A 21,071-nucleotide genomic window follows, 5' to 3' on the forward strand; every position below is an offset into this window, starting at 1 on the left:
CTGTTTGATCTTACTCCTTATTGGTAACATATGCAGAAGAAAAAACTGACAGCACGCTTGGTCGGTTTGTGCTAATCATATGGCTATTTGTAGTTCTAATAATCAACTCAAGCTACACTGCAAGCCTGACCTCAATCCTCACAGTGGAGCAGCTTTCTTCCCCCATTAAAGGCATTGAAAGTTTAGCAACAGGCAATGATCCCATTGGTTTCCCAAAAGGTTCCTTTGTCGAAAAGTATTTGACAGACGAGCTAAACATACACAGTTCAAGACTTGTTCCCCTTAACTCACCAGAAGAATTTGAGGAGGCCTTAAAAGATGGGCCCCGCGCAGGCAGTGTTGCTGCAGTGGTTCAGGAGCGTGCGTACATGGAGCTCTTCCTCTCTGTCCGATGCGGATATAGTATTGTTGGTCAAGAATTCACGAAAATGGGGTGGGGATTTGTAAGTATCTTATTCTTTCATGTGATCATCCTCCTTTTAAAATGCCATTGCTAAACACAAAATGACATTCTTTTGATTGCATGTTGTGTATGAATGTTGGTTTTTTCATGCATTAGGCCTTTCCAAGGGACTCGCCGCTAGCAACTGACATGTAAACGACGGTGTTGAAACTATCAGAGAAGGGGGATCTCCAAAAGATTCGTGACAAGTGGCTGATGAAAAGTGCTTGCAGTGCACAAGGAGCAAAGCAATCGGTAGACCGCCTGCCACTGAAAAGCTTTTGGGGCCTCTTTGTGCTCAGCGACATAGCTTGCTTTCTTGCTCTCCTTCTTCATGTTATTTGCCTTGTGCACCAATTCTACAGGTATTCAGATTCATGCTGTGAGAGCCCACAGTCTAGACGTCTTCGATCATTTGTTTCATTTGCAAATAAAAGGGAACAAGAAGTGAAAAGCCGACCCAAGAGAAGGAGGACTGAGAAAGCCTCAAACAAAATAGTGCATGAAAATGTTTAATCAGATGACAGAGTTCTCTTTTACATCAGTATGTCTTGAAGAAACTTAATTCAGTCTATTTAATTATGAACTGATGACAAGTTAAAGGAAGTAACTTGTATCAAACTCTCTCTGTGCAAGACTGATAGTGTTTTGCTTTCTTTGTTGCAACTTGCAATGGTGGTCCAAAAAGGCATTTTAATTAATTATTAATTTCCAAAAGCCCCTAGTAAATTCCAATATTCAACCTTTAACCTTCCTGTGTAAAAAACCTTGTTATGTCCTTCAGTCAAGATCAAGAACACGTCTATGCATATATGATATATGTAGCTATGTATGTATGTGTTTGTCTGGATAGTTTGATACTTAAATTATAATGGGTTATGTTCTTATTTGTTTTCTGCAGCACAATGGCTGGCGTTATGTTAATGATTTGAGTTAAAATACTTGAAATGATAATCTTTTTTGCTCATTTCATTTCCCTGTGCAGCTGTGCTCCATCTCAACTGCTGGCCTTCACCTCTCAAAACGACAGACAGTGAAATTCTCTCTCTGCACTTTAAACCCTAAGGTTCATACTCTGTATCATGAACATATAAAAAAAAAAAAAAGTTCAAATTTTGAAAATTTCCTAAATCAGTAGGTAACCCCTGATTCTGATCTGATCTGGTCAAAACTCAGGCTTACAACTAACTAACAATAAACTACTAAACAAAGGTTATAGCTGTCAACCATTCAAAGGTTAGAGCTTTCTGGACTGAGATTGAGACATCACACTAACTCCTCCTAGTGTAAAATAAATATACTTACAGTTACTGGCCCTGCTTGTTGGAGATCTTATATATATTTGGCTTAAGACAGCAAATAATGTAAGCTTCATTCATTTTTACTTATGTCCTTCTTCAAGTTTACCTTATTCATATTTGTTAATGAGATATTTGGACAACTTCAAGCCATGTTTTTTTAAGTATGAGCCAGTATCTGTCTTTTGGAGCCTATTTACTTCTTCTTGTTGTTTTTGTGTGTGTGTTTTTATGAGAATTTTGCACCTCTCAGCTTTAACGGTGAAGACAAAACCATTTTGCCACTGAAAATTCAGAGGTCGTCATCTCCATGTCATGGGACACGCTCTCATCACAACCAATAGTGCCTCTTTCTTTCTACCTAGTATAAATTTTCAACCCACATTATCAGCATGACAATACTATTATCTTCATTATACACCAGCAATTTCAGGACTTTCTACTTATTATAGTCTTGGGTGTAAATGCTTGACCGCTTAGCGTATAACGTTACCTCTTTGATGCATAAAGCTCTGAAGTTTATAACATTTTGCTTTATAAATTCCTTTCTTCTTTACTAGAAAATCCAGTTGGCCAATTTCCTTATTATACTTGTCCTTCGGGGACACCTAGGGAAATGAGTTTTTTTCCCCAAAACGGTTCTTTGGGTTCGTCACAAATGCTGTGTTACTGTTTTAATCTAGTAAGAGAAAGTAGAAATTTCTGGGTCTAGTTCTGGTTCAGTTCTTTGGATTAAGGCAATGGCTGCATTGTTAGTTGTCTTTTCATCTGGGATCAAACTTCTAAAGGTCCCTTTTTTACTGTTTTTTTTCCCTTGCTCTAATTCTCTTTTACTGTTAAATGTTGCTAGAATATGCATATTGGTGTGAGCCCAGAATCGTGTCCGTATTAAATTTTCTTCCTTTTTCCTCAAAGTAAAAATCTTTCCTCACTAGCTGATTTTTACTTTCATTTTATGTCTGTTGTCTTTTATGGGTCTGATTAGTTGGTAATTTGGCAGAAAACTCTAGGTTATGGGCTCAACTTATCATTTGTCTGTTTATGTTTCATGATTAGATCTAGTTATTAGTGGGAATTTCTAATTATTTATCTATTTCTTGTGGAGTTTATGATGTTGAGCTTACGTGTACATACTCTTTCAGTACCTAGTTGTTCTCTTCGTGTTACTGGACGGAAGTCTTAGTTGCTTGCTTATTTTTTGGTGTTTCTTAACTATGCCAGTGTATGAGTTTGAAGTCCAGTTGATTCTACCGCTTTCTGGGTGGCCGGTGTGCTTCCTTTGCAAAGCAAGGTGAAAATTGGGGGTTTACGATGAATATAGTTTGGCTCTTGGTGTTGATGGTTTTCTATAATGGATCTTCTTCTAGCGGACTTGGTACTAATGTCACTGCAAGACCTGACACTGTGAACATTGGTGCTATTTTCCCTTTCGATTCTGTCATTGCCGAAATTGCAAAACTTGCAATATCCATTGCAGTTGAAGATGTTAATTCCGATCCAAAACTCCTCAATGGAACAAAACTGACACTTAAGATTCAGAACATCAAATCTAGTGACTTTCTGGGAATCGTTGAGCAGGGTTCAAAATTGTTGACTTTCCTATGTCTCCTAGAAGTTCCCTTACATAAGTCTTAGAATCTAAGAACTAAGTTGATACTTTTGTTGTTCCTTCACAGCTTTGCAGTTCATGGAGAATGACATGGTAGCCATACTTGGCCCCCAATTCTCAGCTACTGTTCGTGCGGTCTCACACATTGCAAATGAGCTACACGTCCCTTTATTATCATTTGCAGCAACAGACCCCACACTGTCTCCAGTTCAGTTTCCTTTCTTGGTTCGGACAGCACGAAGTGATCTTTTTCAGATGACTGCAGTAGCAAACCTTGTTGCTTTTTATGAGTGGAGAAAGGTCATAGCAATTTACATAGATGATGATTTTGGGAGAAATGCCATTGCTGCTTTAGGGGATAAGCTAGCTGAGAAACGATGCAAAGTTTCATACAAAGTGCCTCCGAACCCCAAAGCAACAAAAGATGATATTACCAAAGCACTGATTCACACATCTTCGATGGAGTCTAGGATTCTCATCGTACATAATTTATACCAATTGGGGTCTTCAAGTGTTTAGTGAAGCACAAAACCTCATGATGATGGGGAGTGGATATGTATGGATTGCTACTGATTGGTTGCCTACCATATTAGACACAGATCCTTCCCTACCAACAAAGGACATTCAAGGGGTTCTTACATTGCGCATGTACACACCAGAATCAAAACTCAAAACAAAATTTAAATCGCGGTGGAGCAATTTGACAAGAGCGAGAAGAGTTAATGGCTCTTCTTTCGGGCTAAATACGTATGGTCTATATGCCTATGATTCTGTATGGCTTCTTGCTAATGCCATTGATTCATTTTTCGCTCGTGGGGGAAATGTCTCATTCTCCAGTGACTCAAACTTGAGCGACTTACAAGGAGGAAGGTTGAATCTTGATGCTTTGAAAATTTTTAATGGTGGCAGCCAGTTGCTCCAAAGCATTGTAAAGGTTGATACAAATGGTGTAACTGGGCCAATTAAGTTCAACGCAGATCTGGACTTGTTAATCCTGCATTTGAAGTCATCAATGTGATTGGCACAGGGACTAGGACTATTGGTTATTGGTCCAATTCTTCTGGCCTATCAGTTGACCCTCCAGAAAAGCCCAAAAATAAGTTGCAGTCTAATGGTTCCAGTACCAGTATTCAGCTACTATACAGTGTTATCTGGCCTGGACAGACAACTCAGAAGCCTCGTGGGTGGGTTTTCCCTGACAATGGAAAAAAGCTCAGAATTGGTGTTCCATGTCGAGTTAGCTACCGCGAGTTTCTGAATGTAAAAGGCACTGATATCACTGGTTATTGTATTGAGGTCTTCCAAGCTGCCTTTAACGAGTTACAATATGGAGTGGCACATGAGTTTGTCGCTTTTGGAGATGAGAAAAGAAACCAATACCCCAATGAAATTCTGCGCAGTATGCAAAATGGTGTGAGTATAAATTACAAAATAAAATTATTTAGACTTGCTTAACATATATTGTATGCATATTTCTCATCTTAATATAGTTTTTTGGTTTTCCATATTCATGCAGGAGCTTCACGGTGTGGTAGGAGACATTACCATTACCACTAGCAGAACAAAGATGGTGGATTTTACACAGCCATATATTGAGTCTGGACTTGTTGTAATTGCTCCAATAAGGAAATTGAACTCTAGTGCCTGGGCTTTTCTGAGACCTTTTACCACAATTATGCGGACTGTCACAGGTCTTTTCTTCTTAGCTGTGGGAGCAGTTGTTTGGATTTTGGAGCGTAGAACAAACGAGGATTTCCTGGGCCCTCCAAGAAAACAATGTGTCACAATTCTATGGTTAGTGTTTCAATCCATATATCAAAATGCAAATGTAGCAAATTAGATACAAGTATTTCCTTGGGTGGTTTATCTTCATCTCTTTAACTGGGACGAACTCCCCCACCGGTATGTCATATATTATATCCTTTTTCTGTGGGGCTTTGCAGGTTTAGCTTTTCAACTCTGTTCTTTTCCCAGAGTAAGTTTACTACTTGACTTATACATCTATAGAGAAACTTGTGTTATGCACCAATCTTACAAATATAACTGGTTCTTAGTCTTTTGTAACATATACAGGAGAAGAAACTGGCAGCTCTCTTGGTCGCTTTGTGCTCATCATATGGTTATTTGTAGTTCTAATAATCAACTCAAGCTACATTGCAAGCCTGACATCAATCCTCACAGTGGAGCAGCTTTCTTCCCCTATTAAAGGGATTGAAAGTCTAGTAACAAGCAATGATCCCATTGGTTTCTCAAATGGTTCCTTTGCTCAAAAGTACTTAACCGATGAGCTAAACATACACAGTTCCAGACTTGTGCCCCTCAACTCACCAGAAGAATTTGAGAAAGCCTTGCAAGATGGTCCCAATGCAGGTGGTGTTGCAGCTGTGATTGATGAGCGTGGATGCATGGAGCTCTTCCTCTCCAACCGATGTGTAGGTAAAGAATTCACCAAAATGGGGTGGGGTTTTGTAAGTATCATATTCTTTCATGGCCTTTTTGTATAATTGATTCTCGAAAATACATGTTAGACGACTGTAGAGATTCACAATCTGACATGCTATTTGCCAAACTGTTAATTTTTGAACTGATTGATTAGGCCCTTCATGGCCTTTTTCTGCTGTGATTAATAGCATGTTGCTGGTTTTTCATTAGGCCTTTCCAAAGGATTGTCCACTAGCAACTGAAATGTCAACCGCGATATTGAAACTATCAGAGAGGGGGGATCTCCAAAAGATTCATGACATGTGGCTGAAAAGAAGTGCTTGCAGCGCAGCAGGAACAAAGCAAGCAGTAGACCGCCTACCACTGAAAAGATTTTGGGGCCTCTTTCTGCTAAGCGGCATAGCTTGCTCTCTTGCTCTCATTCTTCGTGTTATTCGAATCGTGCATCAATACTACAAGTATTCAGATTCCGACTGTGAGAGCTCACAGTCTAGACGTCTTCAATCCTTTGTCTCATTTGTAAACAAAAGGGAACGAGAAGTGAAAAGCCGAGCTAAGAGAAGGAGGACAGAGAAATCATCAAATAAATTATTGCATGAAGATAGCTCCATCAGTGGTTTGGAGGACCAAAGTGTTTAATCAGTGTATTTAATTAGGAATGGGACTTGTATCAAGCTCATGTATGTGTATAATATCAAATAGCTCTTCTATATGCATCTCTGCATGCTTTGAACATCTTTGATGACTGCAAATTAGAGCATAATTGAATTAAATCAAATTAGAATACTTGCTACGTACTTATCTTCCATATAATAAGGCTTCAATGCTGTGGTCGGTGACATTAAGAATCAGCACAAGCCGAACAAAAATGATGGATTTTACTTTTACACAACCATGTGTTTTAATAGTTGTTCAACATATATATATATATATATTATATACACACACGCACATAGAGAAAACGGTCTACAAGCACTAGCATAATTTAGATTTACGGTGTTGGATCACTGTGTTGACCTGTGGTGGGCTGCTTGCGTAGTCAAGCACACATAATCTTCCTCATCTAGTGGAGAGCGACCCTTAATCCACTACGCGATATGTTGACAAAAATGGCATATTCTTCTCCAAAAACTTGATAATTTTGATCCCCCATTGATTTTATGTGAATTTTAGGATGATACTAGGAGGAGCTAGTCAATTTCAAGGTCTTTATGGATAAATTTTCAAATAACCCAAAATCATCGTCATTGAAGAAAAAATTTCAAAACGCAATTACTTCATTTGAAGGGTTAAAAAACGTTAAAAAAAAAGTCCATTAAAATGCAAATAAAAAAGTCAAATATCAGCCACATTTGTGATCCCATAATGATGTCGTTTATTTGTTTTCTGACCTTTTGTTACAACTTTTGTCTTTCACTGAGCAATTTCCAAACAGCGTGCGGTCCAATTCACACCTAGACGCGGCAGACTGATGGGGGTAGCTCTTATTTGCCAGTGTAGCTTCGGTGCTTATATAATCCGTTTGCTTGTTCTTGCTTTTGCATACATATTTGTGTTGAGTTGAGAGCAAATAATGTAAGCTTGGTTCCTTTTTCTTTATGTCCTTCAAATTCATCTTATTCATATTGCTTTGTTGGATATTTGGTCAACTTCATGCATGTGTTTTTGGAGCATGTTCTTTTATTTTTGTTGTTAATTACCAACTTTCGTTTCCCTTTAGATATTTGGGGCAGTGTGCAGACCACCATCATGAACAAAGCCTTGTTGGTTATGCTATTTATGGTTTTCTATAATGGTGCTTCTTCAAATGGACTTGGTGCTAATGTTACTACTGCAAGACCTGAAGTTGTCAACATAGGCGCGATTTTCACTTTCGATTCTGTCATTGGCAAAATTGCAAAAGTTGCAATAGCCCTTGCAGTCGAAGATGTCAATTCTGATCCAGAAATTCTCAATGGAACAAAGCTGACACTTAAAATGCAGAATACCAAATCTAGTGACTTTCTGGGCATCATTGAGGGTACACACTAATTAAATTTCCCATGTTTTCACTCAAAAGTTTTATCAGTTCCTTTACACAAGTCTTAGTAAGAATGATGGATATTTCTTGTTGCTTGACAGCTTTGCAGTTCATGGAGAATGACACAGTGGCCATAATTGGCCCCCAATTCTCAGCTACTGCTCATGTAATCTCACATATTGCAGATGAACTAAAAGTCCCACTATTATCATTTGCAGCAACAGACCCTACTCTGTCTCCAACTCAGTTCCCATTCTTGGTTAGGACAACAAGAAGTGACCTCTTTCAGATGACTGCAGTAGCAGACCTTGTTTTCTACTATGAGTGGAGAGATGTCATAGCAATATATGTGAATGATGATTTTGGCAGAAATGCCATTGCTGCCTTAGGGGACAAGCTAGCCGAAAAACGGTGTAAAATTTCATACAAAGTGCCCCTGAACCCCAAAGCAACAAAAGATGAAATCACCAACGCACTCATTAGTGTTTCTTCAATGGAGTCCAGGATTCTGATCCTGCACATTTATACCAGTTGGGGTCTACAAGTGCTTACTGAAGCACGAAACCTCATGATGATGGCTAGTGGATATGTCTGGATTGCTACTGATTGGTTCTCTACAATAATAGATACAGATCCTTCCCTGCCTTTTGTATCAACAGATGACATTCAAGGGGTTCTTACATTAAAAATGTACACACCAGAATCGGAGCTCAAAAAGAAATTTAAATCGCGGTGGAGCAACTTAACTAGTTCAAGAAGAGTGAATGGCTCTTCTTTTGGGCTAAATACGTATGGTCTATATGCCTATGATTCTGTAAGGCATCTTGCTGTTGCCCTTGATTCATTTTTTGCTCGTGGGGAAAATATTTCATTTTCAAATGACTCGAACTTAAACGAGTTAGGCGGAGGGAAGTTGAATCTTGATGCTTTGAACATGTTCAATGGTGGCAGCCAGCTACTCCAAAGCATTTTAGAGGTTAACACAACTGGTTTAACTGGGCCAGTTAAGTTTAATCCAGATGGGAACTTGATTAATCCTGCATTTGAAGTCATCAATGTGATTGGCACAGGGACTAGGACAATTGGTTATTGGTCCAACTCTTCTGGTTTCTTACTTGATCCACCAGAAAAGCCTCAAAGGAAGCTGCAGTCTAATGGCTCCAGCACCGGTACTGAACGACTATACAGCGTCATCTGGCCTGGACAGACAACTCAGAAGCCTCGTGGGTGGGTTTTCCCTGACAACGGAAGAAAGCTCAGGATTGGTGTCCCAAATCGAGTTAGCTATCGTGAGTTTGTGGGCATAAAAGGCACAGAATTCACTGGCTATTGCATTGAGGTCTTTCAAGCTGCATTGAATGAGTTACCATATGGTGTCCCATATAAATTTGTCCCTTTTGGGGATGGTAAAAAGAACCCAGAAAACCATGAACTTCTGCACATGATCCAAATTGGTGTAAGTATAAACTACAAAACAGAGAGTATTTAGATTTTTCTTAACATTACTATAATTATTAATTCTTTGGATTACCATCTTTATACAGGAGTTTGATAGTGTGGTTGGAGATATTACCATCACCACTGGCAGAACAAAGATGGTGGATTTCACACAGCCATATATTGAGTCTGGTTTAGTTGTGGTTGCACCAATAAGGAAGTTGAACTCTAGTGCTTGGGCTTTTCTGAGACCTTTCACACCAATGATGTGGGGTGTCACAGGCATTTTCTTCCTAGTTGTGGGAACAGTAGTTTGGATTTTGGAGCGTAGGACAAACGAGGATTTTCGGGGCCCTCCAAGAAAGCAATTTGTCACAATTATTTGGTAAGTGCTTCAATCCACATCTTCAAACGCAAAATTTCAATACATTCCAACAAGATTTTCTTGGTTTGTTTTTAATCATCTCTTGATCTAAACTCTCGAATTGGTATATAATTATTGCTTTCTTCTCGCAGGTTTAGCTTTTCAACTCTGTTCTTTTCCCAGAGTAAGTGAAATGAACCAAGAAGCTTATATTATGTTAAAAGATACTTTATATAACTGTTTGATCGTATTCCTTATTGGTAACATATGCAGAAGAAAAAACAGGCAGCACACTCGGTCGCTTCGTGCTAATCATATGGCTATTTGTAGTTCTAATACTCAACTCAAGCTACATTGCAAGCCTGACGTCAATCCTCACAGTGGAGCAGCTTTCTTCACCTGTTAAAGGGATTGAAAGTCTAGCAACAGGCGGTGATCCCATTGGTTTCCTGAAGGGTTCATTTGCCGAAAACTACTTGACCGATGAGCTAAACATACACAGGTCCAGACTTGTACCTCTCAACTCACCAGAAGAATACGAGAAAGCCTTGCAAGATGGCCCCAGCGCAGGCGGTGTTGCTGCAGTGATCGATGAGCGTGCATACATGGAACTCTTCCTCTCTTCTCGATGCGGATATAGCATTGTAGGTCAAGAATTCACCAAAATGGGATGGGGTTTTGTAAGTATCATATCCTTCAATCTCATTGTACAAAAGTTCATGACATTTGGTTTTTGCATTTTTTTTTTCCGGCATATAACTTTGATACCTTATGTTGTCATACTGTCGATATGAGCCTTGACAACATAACATGATAAACTGTCTAGTGCTCGATCGTATGCTTATAATCATAGTTGGTTTTTCATTTTAGGCCTTTCCAAGGGACTCTCCACTAGCAATTGACATGTCAACTGCAGTACTTAAACTATCAGAGAAGGGTGATCTTCAGAAGATTCATGACAAGTGGCTGATGAAAAGTGCTTGCAGTGCAGAAGGAGCAAAGCAAGCTGTAGATCGCCTTCAGATAAAGAGCTTTTGGGGCCTTTTTCTGCTGAGTGGCATAGCTTGCTTTCTTGCTCTTGTTCTTCATGTTATTCGCATGATGCACAAATACTACAAGCGGCCTGATTCTGACTGTGAGAGCTCACAATCTAGACGGCTTCAATCTTTCGTTTCGTTTGTAAATAAAAGGGAGCAAGAAGCGAAAAGCAGACCCAAGAGAATGAGGACTGAGAAGGCCTCAAGTAAAATAGTGCATGAAGATAGTAGCATCAATGGTTTGGATGAAAGCGTCTAAACTATGAGATAATGAAAAAAAAAGTGAAAAATAAGTGAGTGATTTGTAGCTCAAATGATTATATCCATGCATAATAGGTCTTTAGATTCGATTCCTCATTCTCTAATATCATTTGTATAAAAATAAAAAACTTAAGGACAATTGATCTCTGTGAATTGGGGTCGAAGCCTATCAAAAAAAGCCCAACAGCTTGGCCCGTACTCTAAATATGGGCTAAAATAAGGTTTGAGCCTGGCTTGTAGCCCAATAAAATAGCTGTGAAAACAGCCAATTCTTAATGCTTAATATATGGACCACATGATCCTATGGTACCACGTGCTACCCTACCTGTGGCTTCCATTCCAGGTAAAGCCAATGAATTGAACAAGCAAACACCATTCTGAATTATGATTGATTGAAACCCAACTGAGCCATGGACCATTATTGGTGGTGCACTCACTGGTCCCGGTCCATCCATAAGCGAATCTGAAAATTCTTCACAAGGCATATGTGCATTTTTGGCTTATTGGGTCCACCATTCTTAGTTTTATTGTGCTGTTCTTTTGCTGATAAATTGAAGGTCGGCTGGTCCACTGATTTTTTCTAGTCATTCCCTCGTATGACTAGTTAGTCTAGTCACACCAATTTTCCACTTGATTTAAAATTTTGAGTAGATGATAATTCATATATGTTAAGAATCCTTCGGTAACTATTTTATGTTACATACTTTTAATTTTGGTCATTGAATTACATTCATTAAACGTGTTAATAGTTTTTTAAATGTCATTTAAGAGCCTACTGATAAGCAGAGGCGGATCCACGTTGGGACAAGAGGGACCCCTTGGAAGGCTAGAAATTTGGCAAGGGAGTTCATGAAAGCCCCCTTGGACAGCACCTTGGAAGCCCCCTTGCATGCACACAATGTGCTCGACGAAATGCCCCAACGAAATGTCCTGCGCAGCTGCGCTGCGCCTTGCGCGTAATTTTTTTTTTAAACCTGCCTTGCCAAACGACGTCGTTTGGTCAAGGCTCAGTCAAATTTTTTTTTTAATTGACCTGGCCTCAAAACAACGTCGTTTTGGGCCAGGTTAAAAAAAAAAAAAAAACATAACAGCACACACACGCACAGCAGCTCTGCGCAGATTCATTTTCTCCAAACCTTTCATTCCCAATTCCACAGCCCCTCTTCCCATCCTCTCAAACCATTTTCTTTGTAGAAAAATTTCAGAACTTTTACACTAAGCCCCCTTGGCTACATAATCCTGGATCCACCACTGCTGATAAGTCATCTCATTTTAAATTTTGTTTCATTTAGAAAAGAAAAATGGATAATAAGTTGCATCGGATCTTGCTGATGGTAATTAATATAAAATAATTAATCACTTTTTTTAGTTAAGAGAAAACAAAATTCTCTCAAGAAAAAGTCGAGAAAACGAATTATATATCACATTTGCACTTGTGCACGTTGTTATCAGTTAATTAATGGTACAAAATATCTACGAAAAGAATAGTCCTGCAACAATCTTTTTTTATGAGAATTTTGCCCCTCTCCACTTGTAACGGTGAAAAAGAGAGGACAGCCACAAAAACTATTTCGCCACTGAAAATTCCGAGGTCGTCATCTCCATGTCATGGAACACACTCTCGTCACAACCAACAGTGTCTCTTTCTTTCTACCTGGTATTAATTTCCAACCCACATTTTCTGCATTGACAATAATACTATTATCCTCATTATACATGAACAATTTCAGAAACTTTCTCAGGTGTACATGCTTGACCAATACTGCTTAGCGTATAACCCTGACCTTTTTGATGCATAAAGCTCTAAAGTTTATAACTTTTTGCTTTTTAAATTCCTTTCATCTTCTTTGCTAGAAAACCCAGTTGGCCAATTTCCTGATTATACTTGTCCTTGGGGGGGAAATGAGTTTTTTCCCAAAAGGGTTCTTTGGGTTTAAGTCACAAATGCTGTGTTACTGTTTGAATCTAGTAAGAGAGTAGAAATTTCTGGGTCTAACTTCTGGTTCAGTTCTTTGGATTAAGGCAATGGCTGCACTGGTAGTTGTCTTTTCATCTGGAATCAAACTTCTAAAGGTTTCTTTTCCTTTTTTCACTGTTTTTTTCCCCTTGATCGAATTCTCTTTTTTGATGAAGTTGGTGGAATTCTCTTTCACTGTTAAGTGTTGCTAGAATATGCATATTGGTGTGAGCCCACAATTGTGTCCGTATTAAACGCTCTTCCTTTTTCCTCAAAGTAAAAATCTTTCCTCACAAGCTGCTTTTTACTTTCATTTTGTGTCTGTTGTCTCTTCATGGGTCTGATTAGTTGGTAATTTAGCAGAAAACTCTAGTTTGTGAGCGCAACTTATCATTTGTCTGTTTATGTTTCATGATTAGATCTAGTTATTAGTGGGAGTTTCTAATTATTTATCTACTTCTTGTGGAGTTTATGATGTTGAGCTTACCTGTACATACTCTTTCAGCACCTAGTTGTTCTCTTCATGTTACTGGATGAAATTCTTAGTTGCTTGCTTATTTTTCGGTGTTTCTTAACTATGCCAGTGTATGAGTTTGAAGTCCAGTTGATTCTACCGCTTTCTGGGTGGCTGGTTTGCTTCCTTTGCAAAGCAAGTTGAAAATTGGGGGTTTACGATGAATATAGTTTGGCTCTTGGTGTTGATGGTTTTCTATAATGGGGTTGCCTCAAATGGGGGTAGCACGAATGTCTCTACAAGACCAGAATTTGTAAATGTTGGGGCTGTTTTCTCTTTCAATTCCATAGTTGGCAAAGTTGCTAAAGTGGCAATAGAAGCTGCCATTGAAGATGTGAATTCTGATCCAGCTGTTCTTGGTGGAACTAAGATGATAGTTCAAATGCAAGACTCAAATTACAGTGGATTTCTGGGCATCGTTGAAGGTACGTCTTGCGACTTTGTTCACAGTTCGTAAGATCTCTCTTAAATGCATTATATAGGAACACTGTGAATTCTGATCCAGCTGTTCTTGCTGCAGCCTTACGGTTCATGGAGAAAGACACAGTGGCCATAATTGGACCTCAGAATGCTGTCACAGCTCATGTAATATCTCATATTGCAAATGAGCTCCAAGTTCCTCTATTATCATTTTCAGTAACGGACCCCACCCTGTCTTCACTTCAGTTCCCATTCTTTGTTAGAACCACCCAGAATGATCTGCATCAAATGGCTGCAGTAGCCGCAATGATTGACCACTACGGATGGAAAGAGGTAATTGCACTCTATGTTGATGATGACTATGGGAGAAATGGGATTGCTGCATTAGGGGATATGCTTGCTGAGAGACGTTGTAAGATCTCATACAANAGCACCTTTGGTCCTTGATCCTAACCAGAGTAACATCACTGATTTACTGGTTAAAGTGGCTTTGACAGAGTCTCGGATTATTGTTCTTCACGCTTATGCTGGTTGGGGTCCTCAGGTGTTTACTGTGGCCAAGTATCTTGGCATGATGGGAACTGGCTATGTCTGGATAGCCACTCACTGGCTAACTACTCAAATAGATACCAACTCTCCTCTCCCATCAAGTATGATGGATGATATGCAAGGAGTTCTAACATTGCGCATGTACACACCAGAGACAGAACTGAAAAGAAAATTTGTTTCTAGGTGGAGCAACTTGACTAGTGGACAGACATCTAAAGGCAAACTTGGGTTGAATGCTTATGGTCTTTATGCCTACGACACTGTGTGGTTGCTTGCTCATGCAATTAATGCCTTTTTTGATCAAGGAGGAAACATTTCATTTTCAAATGATTCAAGGTTGACTCAGCTGCGCAGAGGGGATCTGAATCTTGATGCCATGAGTATCTTTAATGGAGGGAATCTGTTATTGCGTAATATTTTACAGGTTAATATGACTGGCATAACTGGCCCTGTTAAGTTCACTCCAGATAGGAACCCCATTCATCCTGCATTTGAAATCATAAATGTGATTGGCACAGGGATTAGGAAGATTGGTTACTGGTCCAATTATTCGGGTTTATCAGTTGTGCCTCCAGAATACACAAAGCCACCAAACCGTTCTAGTTCAAATGAAAGCCTGTACGGCGTAATTTGGCCTGGACAAACAACACAGAAGCCTCGTGGTTGGGTATTTCCAAACAATGGAAGGCACTTGAAGATTGGAGTCCCAAAACGTGTTAGTTTTCGTGAATTTGTTTCATACGCAGAAGGCAATGACATGTTCACTGGGTACTGCATTGATGTTTTTACTGCTGCATTGAACACGTTGCCCTATGCTGTTCCATACAAGTTGATTCCTTTTGGTGATGGCGTTAAGAACCCAACAAGCACTGAACTTGTGCACAAAATCCAAACGGGTGTGAGTATCATATACAGAGCATTTCTTTAAACTTAAGAAGGTAAATATTTTTTCTGATTTTCCATTTGCTTCTTCCCTATAGGAATTTGATGGAGCAATAGGTGACATTGCAATCACCACCAACCGAACAAGGATGGCAGATTTTACACAGCCATTTATTGAATCTGGGCTAGTAGTTGTTGCACCTGTTAGGACAACGTTGAATTCTAATCCTTGGGCTTTTCTGAGGCCATTCAATCCAATGATGTGGGGCGTCACGGCTGCCTTCTTTCTCATTGTTGGAACAGTTGTTTGGATTTTAGAGCATAGGTTGAACGATGATTTTCGGGGGCCTCCTAAAAAACAAATTGTCACTATTCTGTGGTGAGTAATAAGAAGTATCTCATGTTATCTCATTCTATGTTGGAAGCTTTATAATTCTCTACTGTGTTCAAGACATTGAGATAGTGTCTGTCAATTGGTGTTACTTTCTCATAATGTCTATTTGTGGAGTTCACCATACTAGGATTGGCATCTTCTTGGTATAAATCCCACAATCACTTAAAATTTGTGCTTTCCTTCTGCAGGTTTAGCTTTTCAACTTGGTTCTTTGCCCATAGTAAGTAAATTCGCACTAATTTAGTAGCTTTTCCAGCAACCATGGGTTATAGCTGCTTCAGTAATGCTTATTTACTCTTTTTGTTTTTGTTTTTGTTTTTGTTTTTGTTGGGATCTTATGCAGGAGAAAATACAGTCAGCACTCTGGGTCGCTTAGTACTAATTATATGGCTGTTTGTCGTTCTTATAATCAATTCAAGCTACACTGCAAGTTTGACCTCAATCCTTACAGTACAACAGCTTTCTTCCTCCATCAAAGGCCTTGATACTTTGCTTGCAAGCAATGACCCCATTGGCTACCAGCAAGGTTCATTTGCCAGGGGTTATCTAACTGGTGAACTCAACGTTGACGAGTCCAGACTCGTTCCTCTTATCATGCCAGACGATTATGCTAAAGCCTTGAAAGACGGTCCCCAAAGAGGTGGTGTTGCTGCAGTGATTGATGAGCGTGCATACATTGAGCTATTCCTCTCAAGCAGATGTGATTTCAGTATTGTAGGTCAAGAATTCACCAAAACCGGTTGGGGATTTGTAAGTTTCTCTTTTATCTATTATATCTATGACCATGGTAATACTCTTTGATCAGATAACCTGACATGTTATATTACCAAATCAGACCCTTCAAGACATTTTGATAAAACAGCCTTAATATTGCTAAAGTGTTATATAAGCAGAACTGGTTGCCCAAATATTATGTTCTGGATTCTCATAGTTATCATGTTCATTTCAAATCAGGCTTTTGCAAGGGACTCACCTTTATCAGTGGACATGTCTACTGCTATTTTGAAGCTGTCAGAGAATGGGGATCTACAAAGGATCCATGATAAATGGCTTATAAGCAGTAGTTGTGCCTCACAAGGCGCAAAGCTACAAGTTGACAGGCTTCAACTTAAAAGCTTCTGGGGCCTCTTTGTTCTTTGTGGTTCAGCTTGTTTTCTTGCTCTGATTATATATTTCATCAATATGCTGCGCCAGTTCAGCAAGCACTACACTGAGGAAGAGATTTCTGCCGGCGGCTCGACATCTGCACGTCTTCAAACCTTTATTTCATTTGTTGATGAGAAGGAAGAGGAAGTAAAAAGTCGATCCAAAAGACGGCAAATGGAAAGGATGTCAAATAGAAGTGCAAGTGAAGATGAATCAATGTACAACTCCAAAAGAAGACATATTGATCAATCATCTTCAAGAATGAGTCTTGATAATGGTAATAATGCCTGATCAGAAGTTCTGATTCAGAGCCATCCACACCAAATTATAACTTCATGGGTCGTCTTCTGATATGAATTAGGTTAGAAGCTTATGCATACACAGCTCATGTCATTACATATTCAATTTCACGCTGCATTACTCTTTTATGGGAATACTTTGACAAAGCTCTTTGTGAAGTATACCAATTTTTTAATAGAAAGATGAAGAAATTCACTAATTATTTGTGTGCTTGGTGGATAATTCTGCATGAAATGAAACCCAACCAAGAAAAGAATAAAAAACTAATAAAAAAAACTTTAAGATCTATTCATCTCAGTGTATAATTTTTACACTGATCCTCCCTCTAGGAACAGGATCAAGCTTCAAATACTTAGCCTTAGGGTCATTTTTATGCTCATAGCTGCTAACTCAGCAGCTAAGTATTTGAAGACATAGGGTATTGCAACTGTCTCCATCCCTTTATTCGTATCAGAAGCATGACAGAAGACCTTGGGAGCTCTTACAGGGGGCAGTCCCTTAACTGCACGTGCAACCCGTTTCTCTGGCTTGATGACTGAGGGTGTTAGGATGCTTCCACATGTGGAACATACAGCAGCAATGTGATAATCAGAACATGTATGAAGCCTATCATGCAATAGATAGGCTGCCCCATGCGCAAGCAACGAGTCTCGTTCTATTTCACCAAAACATATACCTCCACCTCCCTTTCGTCCATTGATGGGCTGGCTGGTGATCTGATCTACCATTCCAGTGGAATGAACCTGCACGCCAATTTGGAGTGGCATGTAAGGAAACCGATAAACGAAATTGGAGAAATATACATGCAAAATTATACTGAGAAAATCTTAAACTTGTCTGAAACAATATGTTGTAGTCGTTGATAATAAACAGGACCAATAAAGATCTCACATGTCAGTTCGGTTCCATAAACCCCACTGTACAACACCTCTAAACCATAGTAGTTAAACCCTTTAACATTTCACCAAGTTCATCAACAAGGGTTTTGGATTTTGGTTGAGTGTTTTCATTAGCCTTCTTTGAATTAGCAAACGGTCAACATATTCTCCATGCAAGCTACCTCCTTGCGACAAAAAATAAGGAAGCATCTTTGATTGTTTTCTTTTCATTGTTAAATATGATGCACAAACTATTATTTCAAGAAGTTCAATGGACTCTGCTGTGCAATACTTTATCAAAATGCAAATTTATGTCCTAGTATTTATGCTCATCCAGTAATTAAAACTTAACTCTATAACCCAAGAGTTAATTTTTATTTTCCAGAAACTTCCCAAAAATCCTGTTATCTGAATTTCCCTTTTCAGCAACTCGATGGCAATCGAGATTTATTCGCCTAAAGTCCTATTTGAACATTTCCAAATCCTAATAAACTCTCACATTTTCCCCAACCATTGCACAAATAAGCCTTCCATCACTTTATTACTGCTGCAATACAACAGTTCAGGCCACTACAGAACATAAACATCTGTACTTTGTCTACGTGGGGAGCACCAGCGATGCATTTCTTTTTGTCAATAGACTGTTAACAAATCATAAAAGGAAAATTCTTTAGGTGCTAGTACCTTTGCAGCAATCGATTCCAAGAGCATTCCTATTGCCATCCTTAAAGGAAATGCATGTGGATTGATGATAAGATCTGGACACATTCCCGTAACCTCAGAAAATGGAATATCAATATCAGGCCACAACTGGGAGCAAACACCTTTTTGTCCATGTCGGCTGCTAAACTTATCACTAATGACAGGGTTTCTAGGGTGTCAAAAGCGTATGTGCTCAAAAGAAAAGAATTTAACATAGGAAATGAAACCCTGCAACACAAAAAGGGCATAACAAAGGAAAACCAGACAGTAAAAACATATGCTATTATGTAAAATATAAATGATGGGATAAAGAATTCTTGAAAATAGATGTAAACACTCGACAATGACACATCAAGTAGCTTAATATTGCAATTGGGTTGTCCACTTACCTTCTGCGGATGATTCTGAAGATGCTTCTTCCCATCTATAGCAACATAGTCAACGATAACATCCTCTGGACCTTTCTATTTGACGGCATGTTGCTCATTATTTACCTCATTATAGATGCTATAATATTCTTCATCTGGTTTTATTGTCTGAAATTTAGCACAGAATAGAGTCAGTACATGCACACATAGGGCCAGCAGTGCAGGATGTGAGAGGCAAGGCGATCAGAAAAACATGGCCGTGTAACCAGCCTCTCACATCCCACATTTATATATTTCTTTATGAATTTACTCAGACCTTCATTTCCAGTTACCGTGATCCCAACTATATGGGTTCAACACAATACGGAACAAGATAATATAGACCAGAAAATAAAATTCCAGAACATGAATGCTAACCTGACCAACACAAGGAAGCCCATCTGAATCAATTGAACGATGCCTCTCAATGTTACTTTCCATGAAATATTTCCGAGAACCATCTGACCTGCTATTTTGATCAGATAAGTCAACTGTTTCTGTCTGCAAAACCCATCATTTGGTGAGCTAAAGAAGCACCAGTGAAAAATTAATAAAAAGCAGAGCAAATGAACGATACTTTTGGGAACATGAATGTTCATAGTGCCATCTAAAATAGACCTAAAAGATGAACAAAAAAGTTTTTAAAAAGCTATTTATAGTCGTGCAGTGCAAGTGCAACATTGCAAGAAGAAACCTGATATATTTGTCCAATGAAACATTCCACGCTCCACAGATGACTTGTTTAGAATCATGGTATCCTCTTTATTTGTTGCTGGTCTTCAGAAAAGTGCCACAAAATTTATATCTTAATGGCATGCAACAAATGTTTCAGTTAAGATTGCAGGGTTCTAAATAAAATGAATGGTACAGCTAGATTTCCTACATGTTATCTCTGCTTCCATATAAATTCACTAATACACTGATATGAATGACAATATGGTGAACATTGAAATCTGAGTTGTGATGCTCTTCCAAGAATAGGAAAAGGAATGATGCTTACAGTGTTCCCACAACCTTCTGAGTATTTGTTAGATGCTGTGTCCCTTGAACGATGAGTGCCAATAAAAAAATATGAAATTTTTGGGTTCATGTTCTCATCCAAATTTTTGGGTTGACCTTCAAATACGAATCATGGTGGAGATAAAGAAGCCCTCTAGCAACACACTGAATAATATTGAAGCGTCTGCCCCAATCAAGCTCAGGTCTCGTCGCTGGATCTTGTAAATGCAAACATTCGAAATACAACCAATAGTTTCATTCATATATCCCATGCATTGTACAATGAAAACGTTGCTATGGAAGATATTGAAACATTTGTATGAACAATAGTGAAACAGGGGTATAATCAGATTCAAAATTGATTTCAGGTCTAGTTCAACATTGTCTCTTCTACTTTATAGAGAACTGAAATGTACTCATGTATTATACAGTTCAGTTTACAGTTCTGAGCATTAAATCTGCAGGATGTCTTGCTTGACTGTTTGTGTATTGAAAATAATTCAGTGATTCTGTGTATCAATCGAAAATAATTTTGATTCCGTGTGCCCTGAACATTTAGTTCAAGTGAATTGAATTGTGGCTTTAAGTAAAGTAGGCAAATTACAAAGATAAAGTCCAGTGAAACTAACCAAATAGATGAGTGTCCAAGCTTCTGTTTGGCATGAACTCATAAATCAGTAACTTCTCATCTTCTTTGACGCGGCAGCCCATGATCCTAGCAAGATTTTTATGTTGGATCTTGATTTGAGGTGCCTTTTCTCAACATCCCACATCGAAAATCCACAACCCTATAAAGGTCTTTATAAACAAAGCACTATGATGGATTAATAAGTGTGGTTAACCTTGGTGGAGTGGGCTATTGGGCTCTGCCAAAGGATTGTCATTGAATTTGGCACTAATAAAATAATAATATTATTAATCAAAGACTTGGGCCTTGGGCCTTGGGGCTCTTGGGCATTGGAGATTTAATTAGTTGAATTTTAAATTATATTATACTATTTTTAATATAAAAA

The 21,071-nt window shown here is 38.8% G+C and overlaps 2 protein-coding genes and 2 pseudogenes across 6 annotated transcripts; 3 read left to right on the top strand and 1 right to left on the bottom strand.

Annotated features, from left to right (window-relative positions):
• The first annotated feature begins 2,968 nt into the window (after positions 1-2,968).
• On the top strand, positions 2,969-6,584 carry LOC117635973 (annotated as a pseudogene).
• A 772-nt stretch (positions 6,585-7,356) lies between these two features.
• On the top strand, positions 7,357-11,138 carry LOC117634490 (glutamate receptor 3.6-like). Its single transcript, XM_034368624.1, has 7 exons — positions 7,357-7,366; positions 7,525-7,811; positions 7,913-9,267; positions 9,356-9,633; positions 9,765-9,796; positions 9,886-10,292; positions 10,483-11,138. Exons 2-7 carry the CDS (start codon positions 7,541-7,543, stop codon positions 10,906-10,908), a joined length of 2,769 nt encoding a protein of 922 aa, XP_034224515.1. The 5' UTR covers positions 7,357-7,366; positions 7,525-7,540; the 3' UTR covers positions 10,909-11,138.
• Positions 11,139-12,443: 1,305 nt separating this feature from the next.
• On the top strand, positions 12,444-17,271 carry LOC117634096 (annotated as a pseudogene). Its single transcript, XR_004586731.1, has 7 exons — positions 12,444-12,567; positions 13,452-13,806; positions 13,902-15,248; positions 15,331-15,611; positions 15,815-15,846; positions 15,970-16,376; positions 16,581-17,271. The product of XR_004586731.1 is annotated as a glutamate receptor 3.6-like (transcript).
• Positions 17,272-17,320: 49 nt separating this feature from the next.
• LOC117634097 (DNA-directed RNA polymerase I subunit 2-like) lies at positions 17,321-20,835 on the bottom strand. Of its 4 annotated transcripts, XM_034368016.1 has the most exons (7): positions 20,688-20,835; positions 20,176-20,276; positions 19,754-19,831; positions 19,438-19,560; positions 19,042-19,188; positions 18,635-18,806; positions 17,321-17,815 (listed from the first exon to the last, which is right to left on the bottom strand). In XM_034368016.1, exons 5-7 carry the CDS (start codon positions 19,074-19,076, stop codon positions 17,417-17,419), a joined length of 606 nt encoding a protein of 201 aa, XP_034223907.1. In that variant the 5' UTR covers positions 19,077-19,188; positions 19,438-19,560; positions 19,754-19,831; positions 20,176-20,276; positions 20,688-20,835; the 3' UTR covers positions 17,321-17,416. The 4 variants fall into 4 exon arrangements, 3 of the variants coding, with proteins under 3 accessions (XP_034223907.1, XP_034223908.1, XP_034223909.1); XM_034368017.1 differs by lacking the exons at positions 20,176-20,276; positions 20,688-20,835 and having other exon boundaries at positions 19,754-20,100; XM_034368018.1 differs by lacking the exons at positions 19,754-19,831; positions 20,176-20,276; positions 20,688-20,835 and adding an exon at positions 19,637-19,652.
• Positions 20,836-21,071: the final 236 nt, after the last annotated feature.

The sequence above is a fragment of the Prunus dulcis genome, chromosome 7 (assembly GCF_902201215.1).
Source record: "Prunus dulcis chromosome 7, ALMONDv2, whole genome shotgun sequence".
NCBI lineage: Eukaryota > Viridiplantae > Streptophyta > Magnoliopsida > Rosales > Rosaceae > Prunus > Prunus dulcis.

Coding starts and splice junctions, on each gene's coding strand:
- LOC117634490 (XM_034368624.1), top strand. CDS start 7,541: ATGAACAAAGCCTTGTTGGTTATGCTATTTATGGTTTTCTATAATGGT. Junction 7,812..7,912: donor CTTTCTGGGCATCATTGAGG/GTACACACTAAT, acceptor GTTGCTTGACAG/CTTTGCAGTTCATGGAGAAT. Junction 9,268..9,355: donor TGCACATGATCCAAATTGGT/GTAAGTATAAAC, acceptor ATCTTTATACAG/GAGTTTGATAGTGTGGTTGG.
- LOC117634097 (XM_034368016.1), bottom strand. CDS start 19,076: ATGGGAAGAAGCATCTTCAGAATCATCCGCAGAAG. Junction 18,807..19,041: donor TTCAGAATCATCCGCAGAAG/GTAAGTGGACAA, acceptor CCCTGTCATTAG/TGATAAGTTTAGCAGCCGAC. Junction 17,816..18,634: donor TGGAATCGATTGCTGCAAAG/GTACTAGCACCT, acceptor ATTGGCGTGCAG/GTTCATTCCACTGGAATGGT.